The sequence below is a fragment of the Melozone crissalis genome, unplaced genomic scaffold, assembly GCF_028551555.1.
Source record: "Melozone crissalis strain CALT ecotype California unplaced genomic scaffold, PUWL_Pcris_2 ptg000039l_1, whole genome shotgun sequence".
NCBI classification, from domain to species: Eukaryota; Metazoa; Chordata; class Aves; order Passeriformes; family Passerellidae; genus Melozone; species Melozone crissalis.
This window is the reverse complement of record NW_026535817.1, coordinates 7,654,395-7,676,567: the sequence shown is the minus strand read 5'-3', so window position 1 is coordinate 7,676,567 and position 22,173 is coordinate 7,654,395. Positions and strand designations below refer to the sequence as shown.

General features: G+C 41.8%; 2 protein-coding genes across 2 annotated transcripts; both read right to left on the bottom strand.

The window, feature by feature from the left end:
- Positions 1–212: 212 nt before the first annotated feature.
- Positions 213–4,633, bottom strand: CCNA2 (cyclin A2). Its single transcript, XM_054283754.1, has 8 exons — positions 4,493–4,633; positions 4,169–4,403; positions 3,227–3,342; positions 2,672–2,895; positions 1,943–2,147; positions 1,067–1,180; positions 658–791; positions 213–290 (listed from the first exon to the last, which is right to left on the bottom strand). Exons 1-8 carry the CDS (start codon positions 4,631–4,633, stop codon positions 242–244), a joined length of 1,218 nt encoding a protein of 405 aa, XP_054139729.1. The 3' UTR covers positions 213–241.
- A 999-nt stretch (positions 4,634–5,632) lies between these two features.
- Positions 5,633–22,029, bottom strand: BBS7 (Bardet-Biedl syndrome 7). The gene is made up of 19 exons (XM_054283751.1): positions 21,935–22,029; positions 21,715–21,780; positions 20,365–20,427; positions 19,371–19,546; positions 18,643–18,829; positions 17,872–17,944; positions 16,835–16,951; positions 15,874–16,004; positions 15,186–15,270; positions 13,678–13,780; positions 12,912–13,104; positions 11,851–11,925; positions 10,722–10,787; positions 9,678–9,817; positions 8,551–8,715; positions 8,365–8,474; positions 8,154–8,257; positions 6,600–6,723; positions 5,633–6,300 (listed from the first exon to the last, which is right to left on the bottom strand). Exons 1-19 carry the CDS (start codon positions 21,968–21,970, stop codon positions 6,167–6,169), a joined length of 2,148 nt encoding a protein of 715 aa, XP_054139726.1. The 5' UTR covers positions 21,971–22,029; the 3' UTR covers positions 5,633–6,166.
- Between the last annotated feature and the right edge of the window lie 144 nt (positions 22,030–22,173).

The following is a 22,173-nucleotide window of genomic DNA, read 5'->3' as shown; positions in this document are numbered from 1 at the left end:
CATGGTTAATTCTGTGCCTGAAGAGAACATTTTGATAAAAACACAGCTAAAACTCTTAACAAGATTGCATGTACAAAAGATTTACATTAAAACCATATGAAACTAAACTTCATAATTGAAGTCATCAAGGCCTGTATTCATATTCTGATTGATCATATCTAGAATCCTGAACCATGTTTAAAACTGTACATCATTTTCTGGTAATATACATCTCTTAAAAAGATCAGTCTCTTGATTACTACTATAAGTTTAGTGTGTCTGGTGGGTCAATGAGAGATACTCCATGGTACCTAGAGAGGGAACAAAAGAGGCAGGATGTCATCTTGCTCAACCAGGCAGGCAGGAAAAATTCTGGGGCTTGTTGGCTGCCATGCCCCAAACAGATTTTTAGGAGCATTAGGTATCACCAACTGTAGGAATGTCAAGAAAAATTCCTCCAGTTTCTACCTGACAGTTCAGGCAGCAACAGAACACCAAGTACTGCCTGACAAACCACCATGTAAAAACCCCAAGGAGTCTTGTCATCCTCTCACTGAAGAGGTGAATTTGGTTAATTGAGTGTGCCTGAAGACTCAAAAGATACATCCCACACCCACACCCTGCCAAGCAGTTACATGCTTGGACAAATCAGCCATTAACACCTCCACAGATACTCACTTTGTACTCTTGTACTTTTCCCTTATAGACTGTTGTGTGTGCTGGGCTGCTTTGAGGTAGGTGTTGTGTAGGTCTATGAGGCAAGGCTTGATGTCTTCAAGGGTGTAGCCCGTTACTTTGCACAGGGATTCAGGCTGAGGGGATAAAAAGAAAGGGTGAGGGACATTTGAATGTTGCTGTTCACTTATGGTGATCACCAGTAGTGGAGTCTTTATCTTTCTGTTGAACTATATTTACCTCACCCCCCTACCCCATTTTTCAAACGCCACAGGGAGCAATCCTTAATTACCAGCCCAGGAGCACAGAGGGGCTGCAATTCCTGGAGCCCAGGCCCAGCACTCAGAACTGTGTACAAATACACTGAGCATACATAGAGGCCTGTGAGGGCTCACAGCAGAGTGCTACGTACCCAGCTTTGTCCAGTGAGTGTGTAATCTGCCAGATGAAATGCTGCAGCAGCAATGACTGATGGCAAGTATTTCAGGTAAGGATCAGCATCAATTAGACTCAGCTCTCCCAGGTACTGCAAGGGAAATGAAAAAGGGAATCATCTGCTTCCAAAAGTTAACAGTTGCTCTGGAACCCTAACTTGAGCTTCCAATCCTGCCAGCAGCTGGAAGGACATCTTTTATCAGTTTCCACTTACTTTCTCTTTAAGCACCTCCTGCTAGCTACTGCCAAACAGCATTCCCAGCACTTGCTTTCCCAGCACATTTTATATTTACAAACATGCAAGAACCAGAGGGAAGAGTGTGGTCAGGTCTGACCTTTGCACAGTGAGACAAAGGCTTGTGTTTAGGGCCTCTGATACCTACCACAGAGCTAGGATTTACTATAACTTCAGCTGAAAGGTTATCTGTGCTTTGTTCTAGAAATTAGTCTCTGGATTTAGAGCTTGCTGCTGGTTGAGGAAAAAACAAACCCAAAGTCCTTTTTTGCCAAAGTGTGCTAGTGGTCCTGCCAAAGTGTGTGGGTAGGTGTGGCAGCTGTAGATAAGAGAGAGGGAAAGATCTGGCAGTGCAACCAGCCCCAATTTCAAGTTCATTAATCTCTGCCTGCTCTGAATAAGGTGCATGCTTGAGCCAGGCCAGGTGCCAGCCTCTGATAAGAATGGAGTATCCCACACAGAAAGTGGCAATAGGAGTGTTAGTTCCCAGCAATGACTTCTGCAGGAGCACAATTCAGAAGGCTTATATATGTTATACATATACACAAATATATGTGCAATAAGTATCTGCAATAAAACTCTCTAATTACATGAGCTGAGCTAGTAATTCCTACTTACCATTGACAGGCTCTCCACTTTAGCATCTGTCTGCTGGTGTAGAAAGTACTGGGTGAGGAACTGGTTGATTGTTGGAGCTGCCAAGTCAAATGACAAAACCTTCAGAATTAAGTGCTCCATCCTTAGGACCTGCTTCTTGGTGTAGGTGTCATCTGTGATGTAGACAAACTCGGCTACTTCAGGAGGGTAGATCTCTTCAAACTTTCTGCCAGAAGAAACGTTTATGAGTAAATAACTGAGCACTAGAAAACCACCAACATTCAATGAAATGCTCATTTAAATTCTGACTTGGGAAGGAGCTGGGCACTGGTGCCAAACCAGTTTGCTGCAGTTGGTTCCGTAGCTCTTGAATCACCAGGACTTGAAATTAGAGAGCTACAACAGCATGATAATTCAGGACTAAGGAATTTAGTACTTGGAGTCACTGAAACTCCAGAATAACCCACTGAATCAGCAACTGGGGCAAGCACAACTTGCTTTTCACATGCCTTAAGCATATTCCCTCAAATACTGTTTTAGATGCCGGCTGCTGCAGCTGGAAATAACAGATTCTCACTTTAGGGGCAAACTTCAAAGATAACTGCCAAGCTTTTAGGTGGATAACTCTTGATTTTTCTCCTACTGTGAAGCCCTCCCGAGTCAGTCCTGCTCTAGGCAACAGAACAGCCCCAAGATTTTCATTGGCATGAAACCAGCAGGTGGAACATGAAATGAAGCAATTTCACTTACGATGCGAGCAGCATAGCTGCAGTACCCACAAGCTGAAGTTTTCCTCTCAAAACAGACATGGATGAAAGAAACCTATCAATGTAATTTACAGCTAAGTGCAGGGTTTCGTTCTGTAATTTGTATTCTTCTCCAACTTCCACCAGCCAGTCCACAAGAATAGCCCGCATGTTGTTTGTGATATCAGGTTGCTTCTTCATGTAGCCTATTTTGGGCTTGCACTTCACCTGTAGGTTTAGATGACAGATAGAGTTGAGGCTGGACCACGTGCTGGTAGGGAAGGAACTGTTTAAACTCCATTTATCACAGTTTAACAAATCAGAAGTAAACACTGGTGAGTTTAGGATCAGTAAGTTCCATTTCTGTAATCTTGCTTTCCGGCTTGTGCATGGCACAATAAACTTTATCACAAGAAACCAGTCCCGTGCTCTTATTTCTCCCTTTCTAGCAAGCTCTAATTTAGTCACTGTCTTGGTAACTCATGTTCTGATATATTTCTCCACCCCAAACTCTTTCCCCGTGGGCTGTATGCAAATAAAAAAAGGGACAGCAGCTCACCTCCATTTCCCTCAGGTATGAATGGATTTCACTGATATAATCGGGCACGTTATTAACGTTTGGTGCTTTCTCTTCTGTTTCTGAGGTTATTGAAATATCCATAATGCTTGGAGAATCTAAGCAGAAGATAACAGCCATGTTAAAATGGGCACCATCACATCATTTCCTCACAGCACAGGGAACCTTGTGCAGGCTCACTCAGCTGGACTGAGAGTTGGGGAGGGTCTATGGAAGTGAAATGTTAGGGCAACAGGAAAATTTTCCCCTTCCCCTTTCTCCTCTTCCCGCAAAGAATAAAGAGATGGAAAACTCTCTTGCAATTATGTAGTGCTCAGTGCACCCTGTGATACCTTGTAACATAGACGTGGATCCTGCAAGCTTAGATCGTGGCTTAAAACAGGGCAGGGGTGCCGGAGCTTTCAGTAGCCTGCCGAAGTGGATCACAGAAAAACCAGCCCCCAGATATTCAGACATGTGCTACAGAAGACAGATCTGGCAGTTCCCATTTTTCACATACTGGCAAGAGCTCAAAACACTTGCACCACTAACTGGCAGAAAAACCTTTAACGTCTTGGGATCTGCCTGGGTCAAGACCCCTTCTAACTCTGTAATGGTAGCAAAGGGTGAGGCTTTATGGGTTGATCTTGTCTGTAATCTGGCTTCTCTCATTAAGTACTGATAGTTAAGGTTGTAAATTATAAAACGGCCTAAAACAGGAGGGGATAAGAACGCATTGGCTCAGCTGCATGGCAGAGCTGTTGCACTCAGGCAAGCAGGCTCAAAGGAACCAAACCAGCCCTCGTCCCAAGCCACAGCCCTGCAGCTGGCTCTGGGAACCCTTTCCTGGGTGAGCTCCTCCTCGCTGCCCGGGGGCAGGCAGGGCCCTGAGGGGAGCAGGTGGGACGCGGCCTGCACGGCGCCCAGGGCCGGGCTCTCACGTACCGAAGCTCAGCTCCATGGCGTTGCCCAGGGGAGCCAGGGGCCGCCGCTCGCCCAGGGCACACACGGCCGCACGCAGCCCCAGCGCCGCCTCCTCCTTCTGCCCCGCCGGGACGCCCCGCTGCCGCCGCGGCTGCCGCTCCCCGTCGGGCTCGTCCACATGGATGGAGAAGGGCTGGTGTTGGTGCTGCTGCAGCCCCGCCGCCGCTCCATGGCCCTCGCAGCCGCCCCGCGCAGCCTGTGGGGAGAGCGGCCGTCAGCGCCGGGCCCTGACAGCTCCCGCCGCCGCCCCTTCCACACCGCCCCGCTCCCGCCGCCCCCCCTCACCTGCAGCGGGATCCCGGCGCGCTGCTGCGCCCCCCGCAGCAGCCCCAGCGCCACGCGGGTGCCGGCGGCGGGCAGCGGCGCCGCGGCTTTGCCGGCCGCCGGCGGGGGCACGTTCTCCTGGTTCTCCTGCTCCGCCAGCATGGCCGCAGCAGGAGCCGGGGGCAGCGCGGCAGAGGGGACGGCGGGGCCGGAGCGGCGGGGCCGGGGACGGGCGCGCCTGGAGCCGCCCGCGCCGTTCAAGTAGCCCGCGACTCTTGAACCGCCCAATGGGCGAGCGCGGCGTCACGGCCGCGCCGGATGGGGCGGACAGAGGGACGGACAGACAGACACGGGCGGACGCGGGGGGCGGGCAGCGCACGGGGAGGGACCGCGGCTGCCGGGGACAGCAGGCCCCGCGCCCGCCCAGGGCAAGGAGAGAAGAGCCTCGGGCGTTGCCGCCGGGAAACGCGTGCGGGAAGCGAGCTGGAGCTCGCCCAGCCGGGCTCCTGAACGTGGCCCGGGAGATGGGGGGGTTTGGCCAGGAGAAAGGGAGGCTCAGGGGGAGAACTCATCACTCTCTCCAGCTCTCTGAAACGAGGCGATAGGGAGGTGCCCGCAGCGAGGGGATAAGAGGAAATGGCCTCAGGAGGAGGCCTTAATAATCTTTCGAGTGTCAAAGAATCGCAGACCACAAAGGTAGTCGTGTTCCAACCATCCTGCTCTGGGCAGGGACACCTTTCATTAGACCAGGCTGGTCAGAGCCCCATCGAACCTGGCCTTGAACACTTCCAGGGATGGGGTATCCATAGCTGCCCCAGGCAACATGTGCCAGGGCCTCCCCATCCTCAGATGAGACAATTAGGAAAAAAATTACCACTGTTAGGGGGAGTCACCATCGCTGGAGGTGTTTAAGAGGTGTCTGGATATGGGGTTGGGGGATGTGGTTTAGGGGTTACAGTGATAATGACAAGTTAATGGTTGGACATGATAATCTCAAAGGTCTCTTCCACCCTTGGTGATTCTATGTCACTTCAATGGAGCTGATCTTTTTTACTGGCAAACATGTCTGTCTCCACTGGCTGCTTCACCTCTTGTAATTTTAAATAAAACCAAGTGAGAAAGTAGGTGGAGCTTTGAAATGAAGCACAGGGAGGCTGGAGAAGCACTGAGGAAGTTTAATGCCATCCATTCCTAAACAAATGTGGCTTTAAATGGAGGTGTTATCAGCCTAAAATTCAGAGTTCTCCCCCCTCTGTACGCACCAGCTACATCAGGGTCTGGTGAGATTCTCACACCAGATTCTCAACACAACAGGAAAAACTAAGTTTGGTACAGCTTAAAGACACGGATTTTTTCCAAATCCATCCAAGTTTCTGGAAACAGTTTCTTCATCCATTTTTGCAGCTGGGGGACAGGCCACTCCATGTCATCCTAAACAGTAGTGAAAACATTTTTGCCAAAAGGATATTCGGTATTTACATCTGGTCTTTCTTGAGCTCTTAACACTGTACATAAAACCTCTGCACACAGTTAACATACACAACAGTTTACAGGAAATATCCTACTGTATCCAATATGGTAATAAATATGAATAAAACCTAAGAACTGACAGTACAACAAAAGAGCAAAAGTGTTTTTGACTTGATACTGAAATGCCTTGGTTAAAACCAGAAAAATTACTCTGCTTTTTCCTTGTCAGGCAGCATCAAAAAAAGCCATCAATCCATCTTGATCACAGCCATCCAGAATTTCCAGAAGGAGAGGAACTTTGGTTTTCACATTGGTGCCTTTAAATTTAAATTTATCTATGAAGAGATCTGTGATCATACCTGTAAAGGTAAAATTCCAGGAATTACTATTTATTTTCAGTAGGAGGTATCTCTACTTTTAATTCATGATTATATACCAAGTATTCCAGTTGTTAGAAGAGTTTTTAAAGTTCATGTTCGACTGTAAACAAATCCAAGCCACTTAACTTTGATACATTCCTAAGTGCCATCCTGAATTTGAACACAATCTTTAACCATGTCCATAAAGACAAGAATCATCTAAATATAAACAGCTGTCTATTTCAGCCATGTCTCTGGATGTTAAGCTCCATTTAAATAAAGCTGAATTGTCAACAAACCATAAAGTCTCTCCAGATGTGCAGGTTGTCTCTTGTACTCCTCCAGCAGCTGATCTGCCTCTTCCAAAATGCTGCGGTATTTTGGGAGCAGGAAGTCCACGCTGCCTTCATGAACTTGTAATTCCTCAAAGACAGTTGGAAATGGTAAGAGCTAACAGCAGGTTAAGTATTGTAAGAGCAGGTAAGTCAGAAGAAATGAAGCTTAGATATGTCAGAAGGAAATACTTCAAAGGGAAGACAATCCCCTTCTAAACTAGCAAGTGTTATTTCAGTGCCTCATTTTCTAGTCTCCTAATGAAATGCCAGATGTCACTTCATAGACTGGATTCTCAAAATCCTGCTTATTTCAGCTTCCAGCTCTGAGCCAGAACAGGATCACACCACGCAGACTCAAGCCTTGACCATACCTTCATTTTTGGAATAAATGAATTCCTAAAAAAGTGTAGCATTCCATGAAGTCTGAAGGGAAAAGTAAACTCTGAAAGAATCACTCAATTTGTGACAGCAGAAAGTTTTGAATGTCTCTTCTAAAAAGCCTCAGTCTATCAGCAGACCAATTTGGGATGGTTGATAGTACAGATCTTTTTATCCTCCAGAGAAAGGCACTTCTGTTCTAGACAAGAGGTAATGGTGTTGTGCACTGAGAGTCTGCTGGGGTAACAGCTTTTATCAATCATTAGATTATTTTACTGCCTGTCAATAAGTTACCATCCAAAAAATGGGTGACTAAAAAATTTGTCAAAGATTTGCTGTCTAAAACAAGCAAGATGTACAACACCATTATTACTGCACAAAGACAATGTGCAATAAGAATTAATTCTCTATTATTGTTTAAATCCCTAGTTTGCCAAAAAAACCAGTTTCAATCCCAAACCAAGCCCAAGTAAAACCCTTTCAGTGATAATAAAGATTCACACTGTTCTCACTGGTAGCCAGCTTTTCTGCTATCTGAAGAGCTCTGATAAGTATTTGAATCCCCTGAAAGGACAAAAGAGAACTGGCTGAACATTTTCACCTCCCCTTCCATTAAATAATAAATACCACCTCCATGATGGTGAGCTTTAGACAGAAAAATCCTGGCTCTTGGGAAAAAAGTCTAAGAACTGAGATGAGCTGCCCGACTGGTACCTCCCAAAGGCTACTGAGGAAGGTATTAACCAAAAGATTCAAAAGCAGATGATTTAGAAATTATGAGACACTGGGATGAAGTTCCAAAGCAAAGAAATTGCATCTGGCCTGAATGACCTAAAAAACTATAAATGTTAGTGGGAAGGGAGAAGGAGCTGGAAACTAACAGCAGGCTAGGAGAGAACATCAGACAATAAAGCTGGCTGCCCTCCTACCATCCAATTTAAGCATCTTCAGTAATCCTACACGTTATTCACTAGTTATACAGCAAAAAAGAGAATTTTCATTGAAGAAATTTCTCTCCTAGACACTTCAAACACATGCTTTAATTTAATTTAAGGGAACAGACCCCACATGACACACACCTGAGTACCTGACAGCATAACCCCCCCATATAGATCAAACTCCAAGAATTCAGATACTTACTCTCAAAGCATCTATTAAGTGCACTTTCTTGGCCAGCAGCTGCTGATACTCTAATTTAGGGTGGATAAGCTTTAACGTGTGCCTCACAGATTCTTCATTTACATCTAGCAGGGAGTAAAAAAGAACCCCAACAAGCAAATGAGTACTACATATTCCATTTACGGGAATAACAAATGAACTGAAGTACAACAAAATAGAGAAGAATTTTTACCATATGATATGTTGAGATTAATCTTCCTTTTAGTAGCCTCTTTGGAAAGCACATCTTTGAGGATGGATATTGTAGAGATGTTGTCAGATTTAAAATATCCCTCACCTTTTCTATAAAAGAAGAACAGTTTAAAATACATAAACTTGAACACACATGCATGCATTCGGTTTAGTAATTGTATTTTACCTGTAGGTACTTTCAAGCTGTGTTCCCAGGAAAGTGTTCTGAAAATAAAAGGTGATGCACTCTCCAGCAGGAGTCTTTTCAGGCACCTCAGGCAAGCAAAACACAACCCAGGAGTGAATTTCAGCAAAACTGAACTGGCCTTTGAGCATCAGTGTATTCATGGGCCTGTGGCATTGTGAAATTAAAAGAGAAAAAGGACAGTTAATATCTAAGAAGGACGGACTCTGTTCGTGTGAAAAAAAGCTCAGTTCCATGTGGTGGTTTCCTTTTAATCAGCACCCTGTAATAAAACAGGTCTCTCCCTAAGTACAGATACATATTGTAGATTGCAGCTATTTTTCTGTACTTCAAAATGCAAAGCTACATGCATATTCAAGTTCTACCGCCCACTAGGCATGTCAGATCTAGGAAAAACAACAAGTTGGAAGTTTTTGATGTCCCACTGCAAGTTGTTAAACCTGAAATTTAGGACAAAGGTAAACAACTGACAAGAGCAAATATGACTAAGACAGAGCCTCAAGAGCTTCCCATGCTGTAAACCTCAGATGTAGCATTTTTATCAAGAACAAGGCATGGTGGAGCTCATTTGCACACTGAAGCCCTTGGTATCCTCCCTTCAGTTCTTCAGTTTTGGTTTGAGCAAGCAGATCCTTGGAGGCAATACGAGATGTTAGTGAAGTGGGCAAAAATCCATCAGAAATTGTGTAAAATACAAAACTCCAATAAACAGAGAGATAAAGGTAAAAAAGTCTTGGCTCAATTTTGGGGCCAAGTTAGCTGTGAGAAAAAAATTAGAGGAAAAGGGTGGAGCAGAGAATGAGGCTGAAACTGAAAACACAGTTACCTACAGAGGAAAGCTTCCTTTCTACCACACCCTCAGCCCGACTAACACATGGCGCTGAACTACAACCCAGGGCAGTAAAAGGAAAAATTGCCCCAAAACAAGAGTGGCAAGGAATCCATTTAATCCATTATTTCTATTAGAAAATCCATGAAATGGAACTACAGGCTCAAAAATGTAGGTTAGGGCTTACAAATTCCATACTTAGTTTACCGAGCAAACATTTCAGCTGCCTTGTGTAATTTTTTCCAAGTGAAAAAAGGTATTGATTTTCCTTTGCACATACCTGTCCTGGTCAATAGAATGAGTTCTCTGGTGAAGTGAAAGTGGCTTAATTTGATATTGAAGAACTTGACAGGTTTTTGGTTGGATTCTTGGAGTTACATATGCTTGAAGTGTCCCGTACTGTCCTTCAATCGAGCGAACCTGCAGAGAGCAAAGAAAAACCCCACAGAGAAGAAGGAAAGGAAAAAGATAATTTTACCACTGTTTGGAAATTTAGTGAACATTCAAAGTATGTTAAAGCAAGCCTCTAGTATTTCAGGAATATTTATAGTACTATATTTACTTGATAGTGCCACTATAAACAAAGCAGATGAGTTTTAAAACTAAATGGAGCATAGTCCAGTGAAGTGCTGCTGTATTAGATGAATATTAATAACATCCTCTAACTCATTTTCTGATCAGTTAAAATAAAAAGCCTCAAAAATTGAAAGTTTTATGTAAACACGTATCAGATTAGAAGACTGCAGTAAAAAAGAGAAAACCTCATGCCCGTGGGCATGCTGAGGATTTTCCTAATCAGGATTTCCTTCATTATTTTCTGTGGTAGCTGCCATAAAATGTATGAATTTGGTGGATCCTTAAAAATAAATTCCAAAACACCCACATGCCTTTAAGTATAATAAGCATGGGATGATAGGATTTGCTTCCTCTTCAAAATACAAATTGAGCCTGTATTCCCTTGTTAGTTCCCAATGTTATTTCCTTCAAACACTTCAGAGAATAAACAGTGCCAGAGCTTTCTTTCCCACACCTCCCTCAGCTTTCAGTTCCACACATTGCCTTCAGAATCCTGCGTTTTCCCAATCTGTGGTGTCCCCATTGCTTTCATCTTAGGGACACTCAAAAAGATCCCAGGCTCTCCTCTGACATATTTTTAGAAGCCCTTAGAAATCCTAAAGACAAATAGAAAGGAACACAAGTCCCAGGTTAGAAGGTCTTAGGAAAAAAAACAGCAGTAGAAATTGGACTGATCCACATGGAGAGCACTTCATTCCAAAGCAGGACTAACCATGAATTTTATGGAACATATTTTTGAGCATTTTACCTTAAGTTCAAGTCTTGTAGTATTTGCTTGGCATCTGTAAGTTGCAAGAAGAAAGTTGCTATTTGGCTGAAAAAAGGAAAAAGAAAAAGAATTAAACAGGAAAATAATACAAAATAAGTCTGTGGATTCACAAAATTTCTACTGGTCTTTTTTAACTGTAGCTATGTTACAGTCAAGTTTTTGCTATGCAGGCAAAACTGTTTACAAGAGTTAAATACAAAAAAGCAATCCTTGGTTCCCCTGAATGTTCCAATTAGTTTTAATTATGATGGAGTTAAAAAAATAAAATCTCTCTGTAAGGAAAAGTCAACCAAAGCCTCTTACACTCTTTAATATCTCTACAAAGATTACACAGATACCTACTTTTCATCTGAGAAATGCATGTCAGCCCACTCCACTCACCTGCAAAATTAGTTCAACTTTCAAAAGCTAAAGCAGGATCAGTAAGAAAATACACCCCAAAAAGCACTAAGTTAATCATCACAAATGGCACATAACCTAAAATAAAAAGCTGATTTCTGGGAGCTCCAGGGCAGAACAATGATGTGCAAATTCAGTTCTTAAAACTAAAAAGACTGTTAAAAGGGAGAAGATTTTACAGAAGATTTTAATAAATCCTAAGGTGGTTTCAGGATTTTCTCCCCAGCCCTCAGTGTCAATAGTAATTCTGTAACTATTTAAGTCTGTAGTTATAATATATAAAAAAAGGCATGCAAACATTTGACTCCGCACACAGCAGAACTGTCACATTCTAAAGATAATTTTTAGAAATTAACTAAGAAATGTAACACTTTTCACCTAAATTACTTGGAAGCAAACATACATGAGTCTATGAAATCCAGAGAAGAGAGCAATATTGAATATGTCTCTCACAATCCTCCTCAGGAACAAAAAAAAGGAAGAGAGGAGATATTGTTGCATATTTAGGTTTGCCTTACATCACCACCTGCCTTTAGCTCCCCATTCTGCAGTATCTCTAAAGAAGCTGTGCTCTCCACAATTACCAGATGAGCAGTTTAACGGAATGTATTTTCAATCAGAGATATACATCCAAGTTCTATTTTTGCTACAATATTAAGGGTTTCCATCATGCCATCTCTCCAGACATCCCCTCTTCAGTTTCACTCACCTCAGAATCACAGCTGCTAAAACTAACAACAGCAGAATTTTTATCCACATCCAGCAAGTCCAGTGGGACATCACTCTGCAGAACACAGGAGGAAGGAAAAAAGCAAGAGCTTACATTCCTGAGTAGCTCCAAGTGCATTTATCCTCTGACTATCATCAAGCTTTGTAAGGAGAGAGAGGCAAGGAGATTGCTTCATCTCAGAGGCAAAAGCCTAACAGACATGCAGCTTACTCCTTAATCCTGGAGTAGCATGATGATCTTGCTCTTATTCCCTTTACAGAGTCCTCAACTCCTGGGGGGCCTGCTTTACCACAGCCTCAGTGTAAAATCTGCAACTGTCTTTCAGACATGAAAGGTTGATTAAACAATTTCTTTATTTCTCATTTAGCTATGGAAACATCTGATATTACACTGTGACAAATTAGCTGTAGCTTAGCATTGCTCTGTAACATCCTTAATAAAAACAGGATTTTTATTAAGAAGTGAAAAATAAATTCCTACAATACTACTTTCCCATTTGTTATAGAAAAATCGCCTCATAAATTCCTCCTTGTCACATTTTTCTCCTCAAGCATTTCCCAAAATAGGTAATTCAGTACTGCTACTCTTTCTGACTATCAAAGATGGCATTAATTTCAGCTGATACAGTAGGAGGAATAATTACTTAAGGTGGCTGTAATGGGCAGGACTATTTCTCCCCAGCTGCACACAAATCAGACACTGTTCCACACTGGAAGTGAACAGGTGGCCCATAACATTCTAAAATTAATTTTCCACTACAGAGGGCACTTAACTGGCGAGTGAAGATGTGCACCCCATTTAATTGGTGTTTAAATAAGGACATGCAAAAGCAAACACAAAGTTACAAAGAAATCTTCTGTTACAGCAGCCACTTTGGTCTATTTTGGCAATGTAAAGCTGCTCTGCTCAATATGAATTTGTTGTATTTTCTCTCTAACAAGCATGTCCTTAAGATGCTGCAACTTGGCTTTCTGAACTAGAAAGTCTCTGAGTGTTTTATTTATGCATCAAGAAATCCACCAAGAACAAGCCCCACTGACCTGCACCAGGACATTATCTATGGCTGTCTGCACCTCCAAGATGAGGCTGTAGCTGGCATCATCCCTGTTCAGTGTGAACTTGTCATTGACACTGAAGGCAGGTACTGAGGAAACTGCCGTGCTGGAGTGAGAGCACTGCTGGTATTTCTCCCGTTCCTGGAGCACTTTTATCTGCAATTGTTCCAACTCATTCCTAGAAAAGGAAAACCACTCATAATGTCTTCAAAAAAAGGCAACTATAGAGCTAGACTAGAAATTAAATAGTTTAAACTTGCAAGGCAATCATGTTTATCTCCTGTCCTCCATTTTTCAGCCAGAAGTGACTGATGGCTCCCCTTAGATGTACTTAGCAAAGATAAAATATAAACTCTATCACATGGACACGTGGATTTTTCATGTTCCTTGCCAAAAGAGGGTTTTGAGACACAGGAAAGGACAAACTTTTTCCTCAAAGAGTACAATTCATTTTGAATAATATGGTAGTGGCTTATTTCCTGCCATCATTTAGAAGCTATAGAGCAGCAAGGAAGAAAGGAATCTTATCTTACTGATACTGAGGCAGAAAGCATTAAGACATCATCATGTGAAGGCAAGATAGAAAAAGGCTGTGAAATGAGGCTGCTATTCATTTCTACTTTGAAAAGGTTAGATTCTACTTCTAGATATATTAGTGATAAAGAAAATCCAGTGAGATAAGAAGGAGAGATGACATTTCAGCTTTTAACATTTCCATTCTTCCATTTAAATTTCTTTCTAGCACAATTACCTTAAGGATGAAATCTTGTTCTGCATTTCTTGACTTAATTTAAGTTCTTCACCTGATCCACCTTCTCTATGGACAGGTTCTGTAGTCAGTCCTGTCAGCCAGCCTAAACCAATATATGAAGTTTATATTCCTTATAAGCTAAAAAGAAAATTCTACACTCAGCTATTTTATGTGTGGAGTGATGTTTGTTCCACACACTGGCTAGAGAGAATTGAGCCCAATTTAATCCTTTTTTGTAGGATTAATCCTAGACACAGAGCAGCACTTTTTATGGGTTTCAGGCTTAAATTGGAAAACATTATTTGTCTTCATTAAGTACTTTGAGCAATAAATTCCTTTTTAGCAGTTTTTAACTGAGCAGTTGGATTTTTTCTCACAAATTGAATTACTGGCAGTACTGAAAACAAAACAAAAACTGTTCAATGTGTTTATAGCAAACTAGATATTGCTCAGTGGGCTTAGAGGTTGGATATTGATGCTTGAAAAAAGTTACACTTTTGCTTACTAAGTTACATTTATTTCTAAAAGCAAATACTAATTGATTATATTCTGATGCCTCAGGTATGATATGCAGAGAAGAATGAGTGCTTACAGCTCCAGTTCTCTGCCAAAATCAGTCTAGCGCACATCGGACCAGAATTCACCTTTGAAAGCCCACAGGGAAACACAGGCTTTCACTTTTTCCCTTCCTCCTATCATCCAGGATCTTGACAACATTTCCACTAAAAGAAGCCACAAAGGACCTAGGGTGCAACAGTACCAAGAACTGCCAATCATACCAACACAATTCATGTGAGGTCAGATGCAAGGGACTTTTGATCACTCAAAAATGTTTACAAGAAGTACTTGGAACAGCATTGTTTCTCAGTAACTGACTGAGGATTGCATCTTGCCAAATGGCATGATTTTCATCACAAGAAGCTTCAATAGGTTAACTTTTAGCACTGAAGGTAATTAAAGGCAGAGAATTAGCAATATTTTAGCTCCCAGCAGCTGACAAATGCAGCATGTTTATCGTGGTCTCTGTCACAGACAGGCCAATAGCTCAAGGCTTACAGAGGAGCTGCTGGGATGCCTCACACAGGGGAGCTTTACTTGCTACTAAAATCAAAATCAACCCCATTTAAAGCACTCTGAAGCTGAAAACAAATGAAATTACATAAAACACAGAAAAATAAAATAAAAACACGCTTGTATACCAACACTTTTCATACATATTAAAAAAATCATAAATAATTTGTATAGACATACTCATTAATTCATCACATTAAGGCAGCAGTTGACACCAAAATATAGTCAGCCACTGTGTTACACGTGAAGAATATCTTAAGATCTAAAATCCTCACAGTTTAAATGCAGTAAACTTTTTTCAAGTGTAAATATTAAATCAGAAGAAATCTTCTCAACACAAAATTTTAAGAGATGTGAGTTGCACTAACAACATAACCTGCTTTATTTTATCATCTCACCACACATGGCATTTATTGTGTCAATGACAGGAAGCTTACCTGAGTATGTTGCTGCTAAAATTTCATCATAGCCATCTTTTCCCACGCAGCCACCCTGGATTGATGAAATGCTCTCTGACAAAGCCTTCAAATAAACACATTCAAGCAGAGGGAAATATCACTGCACTCACTTTAGAAGTTTTTAGATGATTCTATTCCACACAGCAAACATATTGAAAAGTTGAATGCAAAACACTGATAGACAGTGTTGTTCCAGCAGAAATTAGCAATCTGACTGAAGTGAAATGATCCCTCTGGATCCAATTACTATTTTAAACAATTGATACCAAAGTAATTACGCTCAGTGAAGCCCTGGCAGCTTCCATTTATTAACCTGTAAATCACAGACTCTGCACAACACCCTCGGGTTTTTCACTCAGAGAGCAACTCTGGATTAGGTTTCACCCAGCAGTCAACTAAGTCAAAACTTTAACACTTTCTACATTATTTTGATTTTTGCTCTCTACATTGTTTTGATTTTTGCTCAAATCACAACTTCTTCACTTGCTGATTCTTACATGTTACCATACTGATTTCAAGGTCATATTGTCAATGTTACAAACCTCTTAAATTAAAACCAAACCACATACTTTAGCAGTAACAATCCTGTAAATTTTGAAATACTGATTTTTATTTTTAATTAATGAGTTGGTTTTTTTTCAGCAGAGTATGAAGAATGAGGACTCACATGATCATGTCGAAGGACAGGATCATCAGCACTCTCAAAGTTATAAATCTCTATCATTCCATCATCTCGTCCAACAAGTAATTCCTTAACTCCATCTCCCAGAATGTCAAAACTATCAATGCACAGAATACCTAATGAAGAAGAAAACAAAGCCATTTGCTTCATCTTTATCAGTTTCTGATACAATAATTCACAGGCCACACTCAGTTACACAGAAACAGAGTCCTGGCCAGCTTTGAGTGAGATTTCTGGATAAGTCCTCAAAGCTGAAGTCCCTCCCCTGTGCTTCAGACTCAATGTAAACTTTTTTTGCTCCATATTTCACAGAAAGACTAAGGACATACTAAGAAGCATTTTAAGAAAATAATGTGGTGATAACTCTTATAATTAAATGAAAATGTATTTATACATTCCATTCCTGATCTTGTCCTTTACAAAGCAGTAGGGGCTAACAGATGCTCCAGAAGCAGCACACCAAGGCTAAAACTGGGAAAGTTTTGATCAGTTGTTGTGGAGACACATTCTACCTTCAGACAAAACCCTTTACTATGACTCTTAGAGACCTTAAAACCACTGAACATCTGATAAGTTTGGCAGGTGTGTTTGCCAAATATACACGCACTTAGAAAAATTACAAACATCTCAATTGAATTTGAATCAACACTGTTTTACAAACACCACTTTAGAAATAGTGTAAAAACAAAAGTTTGCTACAATACTGGAAATGATATGAACGCAAAATCCAAAGCAAGACAAACTGATTCAAATTATTTGTCAGAAAATCCAGAAGACTTAAAGATACCTTAGTAATGTTAGTATCACATACTGATATAACCACAATGACAATCACACTATTCCTCCAGAGTTATCTATGAATAAGATTTCCTGATTACCCTACTCTTAACAAAGCCTCAGGTATGCTGGAAAGCTAAAGAGTGAGAAATTGAGACACAAGACATACCTCCTCTCTTCTTTTCATTTCCAATTTCCCACCTTGGTATTGCCTTGGTACCAGTAATCTGGGTGACACCCAATTTCCCATCAGAAGTCCCATACACGATTTCTTCCCCAGAATCACCTGAACACAGAAACTGAATTTAGGATTGATAAAATCAAGCACATCAACTTCAAAATGCTGTGTAGTTACACTCTGCAGCCCATGGGAAAAGAAAACACTGAATTAGTGACATGCAATGGAACTGTCAGGCTTCAAAGCTGAAAACAAATCCATGAAAACTGCACCCATCCTGGTCATTTCCTTGTGGCTATCACTATTCTGCCTTTGGCTGCACCCTGCACTTGAGTTCTGCCTAAAAACCAGTCAGTATTTATTACTGTGTATTTCATCAAAGTTAGGCTGAAGTATAAAGGCCATTCAATGGACTTGACAGAAGAAAACCAGAGGAATCCTTTCCAAACACACACCCAGCAGTGAATGTTGTGCCAAAATCTCAGCAATTAAGAACTCCTGTTCCAAACCAGCTCTGGATGTTTGTCACACAATCTAACTGAAACTAAATTAAGCACCAGATTAACACCCTAAAGAGATTTCTATGAGGTTAGAGCAGATTAGCAGGAAGGATGATCAAAACTATTTTAAGTTTGAACCTTTCAGGCTCAGTTTATGTCAGCTCTACTCAATATTCTCATCCATCCATGTATTCCAGTTATGGAAATCCATGTGTAAGGGAAACACAAACCCAAAATCTGAACATGGCCCCCAAAAGTCCAATTTGTTTTTACACAATGAGACCCCACAGACCTCACTAGTGTTGTAAGAGGCCTTCAATTAAATGTGAATATAATTTAGAACTGTCTAAAACAGTCATATCTCTATGTCTATTTATATGTAAAAGAATTACCTTGCATAGTCACTTTTCTGCTGCATTTTTAGCATCAGCTTGAAAATCAAGATAAAATAACTAAGACAAGCTACATAATCTTAAAAATACAGTAAAACAGTATTATTAATTATGTGTATATTCAAAGTCTTGTTACCCCCATTTCCATTGCTCAGAGCAAGAACAGCAGGTGGTCCAGGAAGTTCTACTTCATACAGCAAACTGGATCCCTGAAGACAAAGAAAACAATCTTCAATTAATTTGTTAAAAAAATTCCCCAAAACAAGAAAAAAAAGGAACTCCAAAACACCAGCCACATACCAAACCAATGTCCCACAATGACAAAATTATTACAGATCATACTAAAAGGTAACATTTACTTATTCAAACTTCTATGAGAAAACCATTTCTAAGCCTAAAACAGGGTGAAGTCTGTAGAAATAAAACATAGGACTCTTGAAATATTATCATTTAAAATTATCCAGGAACTCATCTAGCAATTTAATTTGTTAAATAGCTTAGTATCACTCAAGACTTGTTGCAACAGTGATTGATGAGAGCAAGAACTCCCAAAGTGATAAAAACTTCAAAATTAAATGAAAAATGTTGGGATTTTGGGATTAAATGAAAAAAATGGGAAATTAAATGAGTATGTGAGCACTTTTATTTACAAGGGACCCATTTGTCATCAACTTCCACCTATGAATTCCAAAGCCTGTTTACAGTGGTTTCATTAATCCTCATTTTATACAAGTTTATGATAATCATTTTCCTTTAAAAAAACAGCAGAAAGGGAATGCACTAGCAGCAACACTCCCAAGTAAGGCACAATACACCAATCCTTATGATGTTTAAAACCTGTTCCCTTAATAATCAGTCCAATTCCATAGCATCCATACATAAAACATAAAGAAGGAGACATTTGAACCTGTAACACCCTGAGCACTCTGTCCTGACATGCAAGCACCGGTGTGATGCAGTTCACTTTGTCTACAGGAAGGCAGAGAACATCATTGATTTTATCTCCTGAGAGGAAGTAGTGCTGGTCCTTGCAGTCACAGTAATGGTTATAGATGTAGCTTGCACAGAGGAAGAGATCTGCTCCTGAAATGTGCCTGAGGAGAAGAAAACACTTCCTGTAGCATCTTGCTGCAGCAAGAGTCCTTTATGCTTTTATGCCCTACTATGCTCACAGCTCCAAGGTATTATGGGGCCCGGCAAGCTGTTCCAGCTTTTAAGAGTTCCTTATAAATACTAAAACCATGTGGTTTCTACAGCTCTCACATTTCCACTCCTATCTTCAGGTAAATCCCTAAGAATATCTTCATAGAAATTTCATTATTATATTTTTTATGCTGATTTGTCCATGGCAGCATCTTACAACAAAATCCAAAAGAGATTTTGCTCCAGGAGCTCTGTGGACAGGACACTCTGTGGCAATAACTCCAGCTCTGCTCACACAGTGTGTGAGCCTCCAGACCACTCCCAATTCCCCCCACATTTCCAAGATATTCCCAATTCCTCCTACAGGTCGCAGCACAAGCTGAAGCTGGACTGGCACTTAGTGTCACCTACACAATATGCTTAAAATTATTGCATAAAACCACAAACTAACAATCTGCTACAGCTCTCAAAAATGCAAAGTATCATACGTACATAGCTTTGATGCTTTCAGTAAGGTTAGTTTCAAAGGAAAGAAACTGCTTCCCTCTTTTTGTGAAACCTCTGACTTCAGATCCTATAGCCACAAAAATTTTCTCTTGTGGTGTATTAAGAGCTCCTCCCAGCTCCAGTCTGGAGATCTTCTGTCCTGGCAGTGTCTTGAACACTGGCTGTCAACAAAAAAGCAATTTTGATCAATCACAATATTGTATTTCTGCTAATCTTTTAGCATAAAGGATAACAAATTGACTTTCCAATTTCCGGCAAAACTAAGATGCAATGGGTTGTACACAGATAAAAATAATCTGTGTATTTATTTCAGAATCAGAGTAACCAAGCATTTTATGAGTAAATAAATACAAAAAAGCTTTAAAACATAGTAAATTATGACTTCATTACTTCATTGTTATTAATTCATCCACAGGAAAAATTCAGCACTGCTGTCAACTGTTTTATTTGTGGTTTGTTTTTTATTTTAAAGAACAACACATACACACACTCTCTCTCACATGTTACATTCTTATTCCTAAAGTCTACATTGATTCATTTATATTGCTATAGAATACTTATGAGCTAACCATCAACTTGGAGAAGAAAACCTGTGAAATAAAGTAATTTTTTATTGAGCTGGGCATGAAAAGCAATCAGTTTGTCCAAATCCCTTAGGTGATTTAATGAATCTCTGCAGGTTTTTGTCCCATTATAATAACTCTGTATGTGCCCAGGCTTAAGCCCAACTTGGCTGAAGTGCAAAATGTGTGGATATTACTTTTCTTTCACATTACTTTTTGACTAGAACTGTGGAGAATCCTGTGCTTGACCAGGCACGAGATCAGCGTTCCATCACCAAGTTAGGCGTCAGTCCACAGCTCTACCTAGACACCTTCCACCGGCATCTTATTTGCCACATGCATAAATAATGGACTTCCAAAGTTCACTGGGAAGAACATTCCAAAAACAAGATTTTAAAGGGAACATTTCCACTTACCACAGCTTCGCCCTTTTTTATGCCAAAGCACGTAATGACCCCATCCTGATCTCCAACAACCACCTTCAAAAGTACAACACATTGTTATTTACACACACAGCTGTGGTTTTAAATAATGCTTTACCTGTATTCATAGAATCACAGAATGGTTTGGCTTGGAAGGGACCTTAAAGATCACTCAGCTCCAGCCCCCTGCCAGTGATAGGGACACTTTGCACTACCCCAGGTTCCTCAAGTTCCATCCAACCTGACCTTGAACTCTTCCAGGGATGGGGCAGCCACAGCTTCTCTGGGCAACCTGTGCCAGTACCTCATCACCCTCACAGGGCATAATTTTTTCCTAATATTTAATCTAAACCTACTCTCTTGTCAGTTTGAAGCCATTCCCCCTTGCCTGGTCACTATATGCTATTGTAAATAGCCCCTCTGTTATAAAATTAATTATATTTTCTAGACTATTTAACTACATACTTTAAAGTATACTTTAAAGATCTGTATAAAATGCTAGAAATATGATGTTGAACAGCAGCTCAAGTACAGGCATTTACAATCCTTTTCCTGCTTCTACTTGTAAACATCAGCAACCATGAGGTGAAGACGTATCTGGGGAAAGCTGTGTTTTCACACTAAGACTTTATTACCGAGGGGAAAAAAATGCAGCTCTTTTTATTGAGTTTCCCTAACAAGGCTGCCTTAATTAAATAAAGAAATACTTAAAAATGAATGTTTTATAGACTCATCAAGGTTGGAAAAGACCTTTAAGATCATGAAGTTCAACTATCAAGTTGTCATTATTACTCTAACTCCTAAACTGGCACTCCACCCAGTGCCAGATCCAGACACCTCTTAAACACCTCCAGGGATGGTGACTGCACCAGCTCCCTGGGCAGCCTGTTCCAATGCTTGACCATCCTAACAGTAATGTTACTACTTCAGGTAACGTATCAGGTATAACAGTAATGTTACTACAGGTACTATACCAGGTATAACAGCAATGTTACTACTTCAGGTACTATACCAGGTATAACAGTAATGTTATTGCATCTCAGCTTCAGGCCATTTCCTCTAGGCTTAAATGTTAGTATAACCAAAACAGAGAAATGTGGAAGAACTCCCTTGTGGTCTCAGCTATGCTGTGAACTACAAAAATTCCTTCCTGGTTCTGAAGTTTTCCAATCACAAAGTCAGATTTTTTTTCTCTTTTTCTCCAAAATAAGATTTTCCAAACCCCCCAAACGGGGTTGCACACTCTTTCCCTACAATGTCCTGTATCTAAGGAAATCTGGAGTTGATTAAGGCTAGGATGAGGCAGAGGACAGGAGAGGCAGCAAAGCACCAGGCGCTCGGTACCTTCTGCGTGGCCTTCTTGCCGGAGGCGGGCAGCAGCCTCATCGTCTTCTGCGCCGTCACTCCCACCTGTGGATGCAAGAGACGCTGCACAGCGGGGCCCGGAGCGCCGGGACGCGCCTCGGGCAGCGCGCAGGCCCCGCCGCACGGCGGCCCCTCGGCCCCGGGCGGGCCGTGCCGCCCGGTTCCCTTGCCGGGGCGCTGCCGGCGCCGCCGTGCCCACCTGCAGGTAATCCACGCGTGCCAGGCTCGGCTCCATCGCTCCGCGGGACGCGCGTCCCTCCCGCGGGCACGGCGCGCCCGCCGCCCGTCACCGCGGCAACCTCCGCGCGGGGCCCGCCTCTCATTGGCTGGGCGGGCGGACGGGGGGCGGGGACTCGGCCAGACGGGCGCGGGGATTGGCTGGAAGGCGCCGGGGCGGGGTGAGGGGCGGGCAGAGCCGGGAGCGCCCCGGAGCGGCTC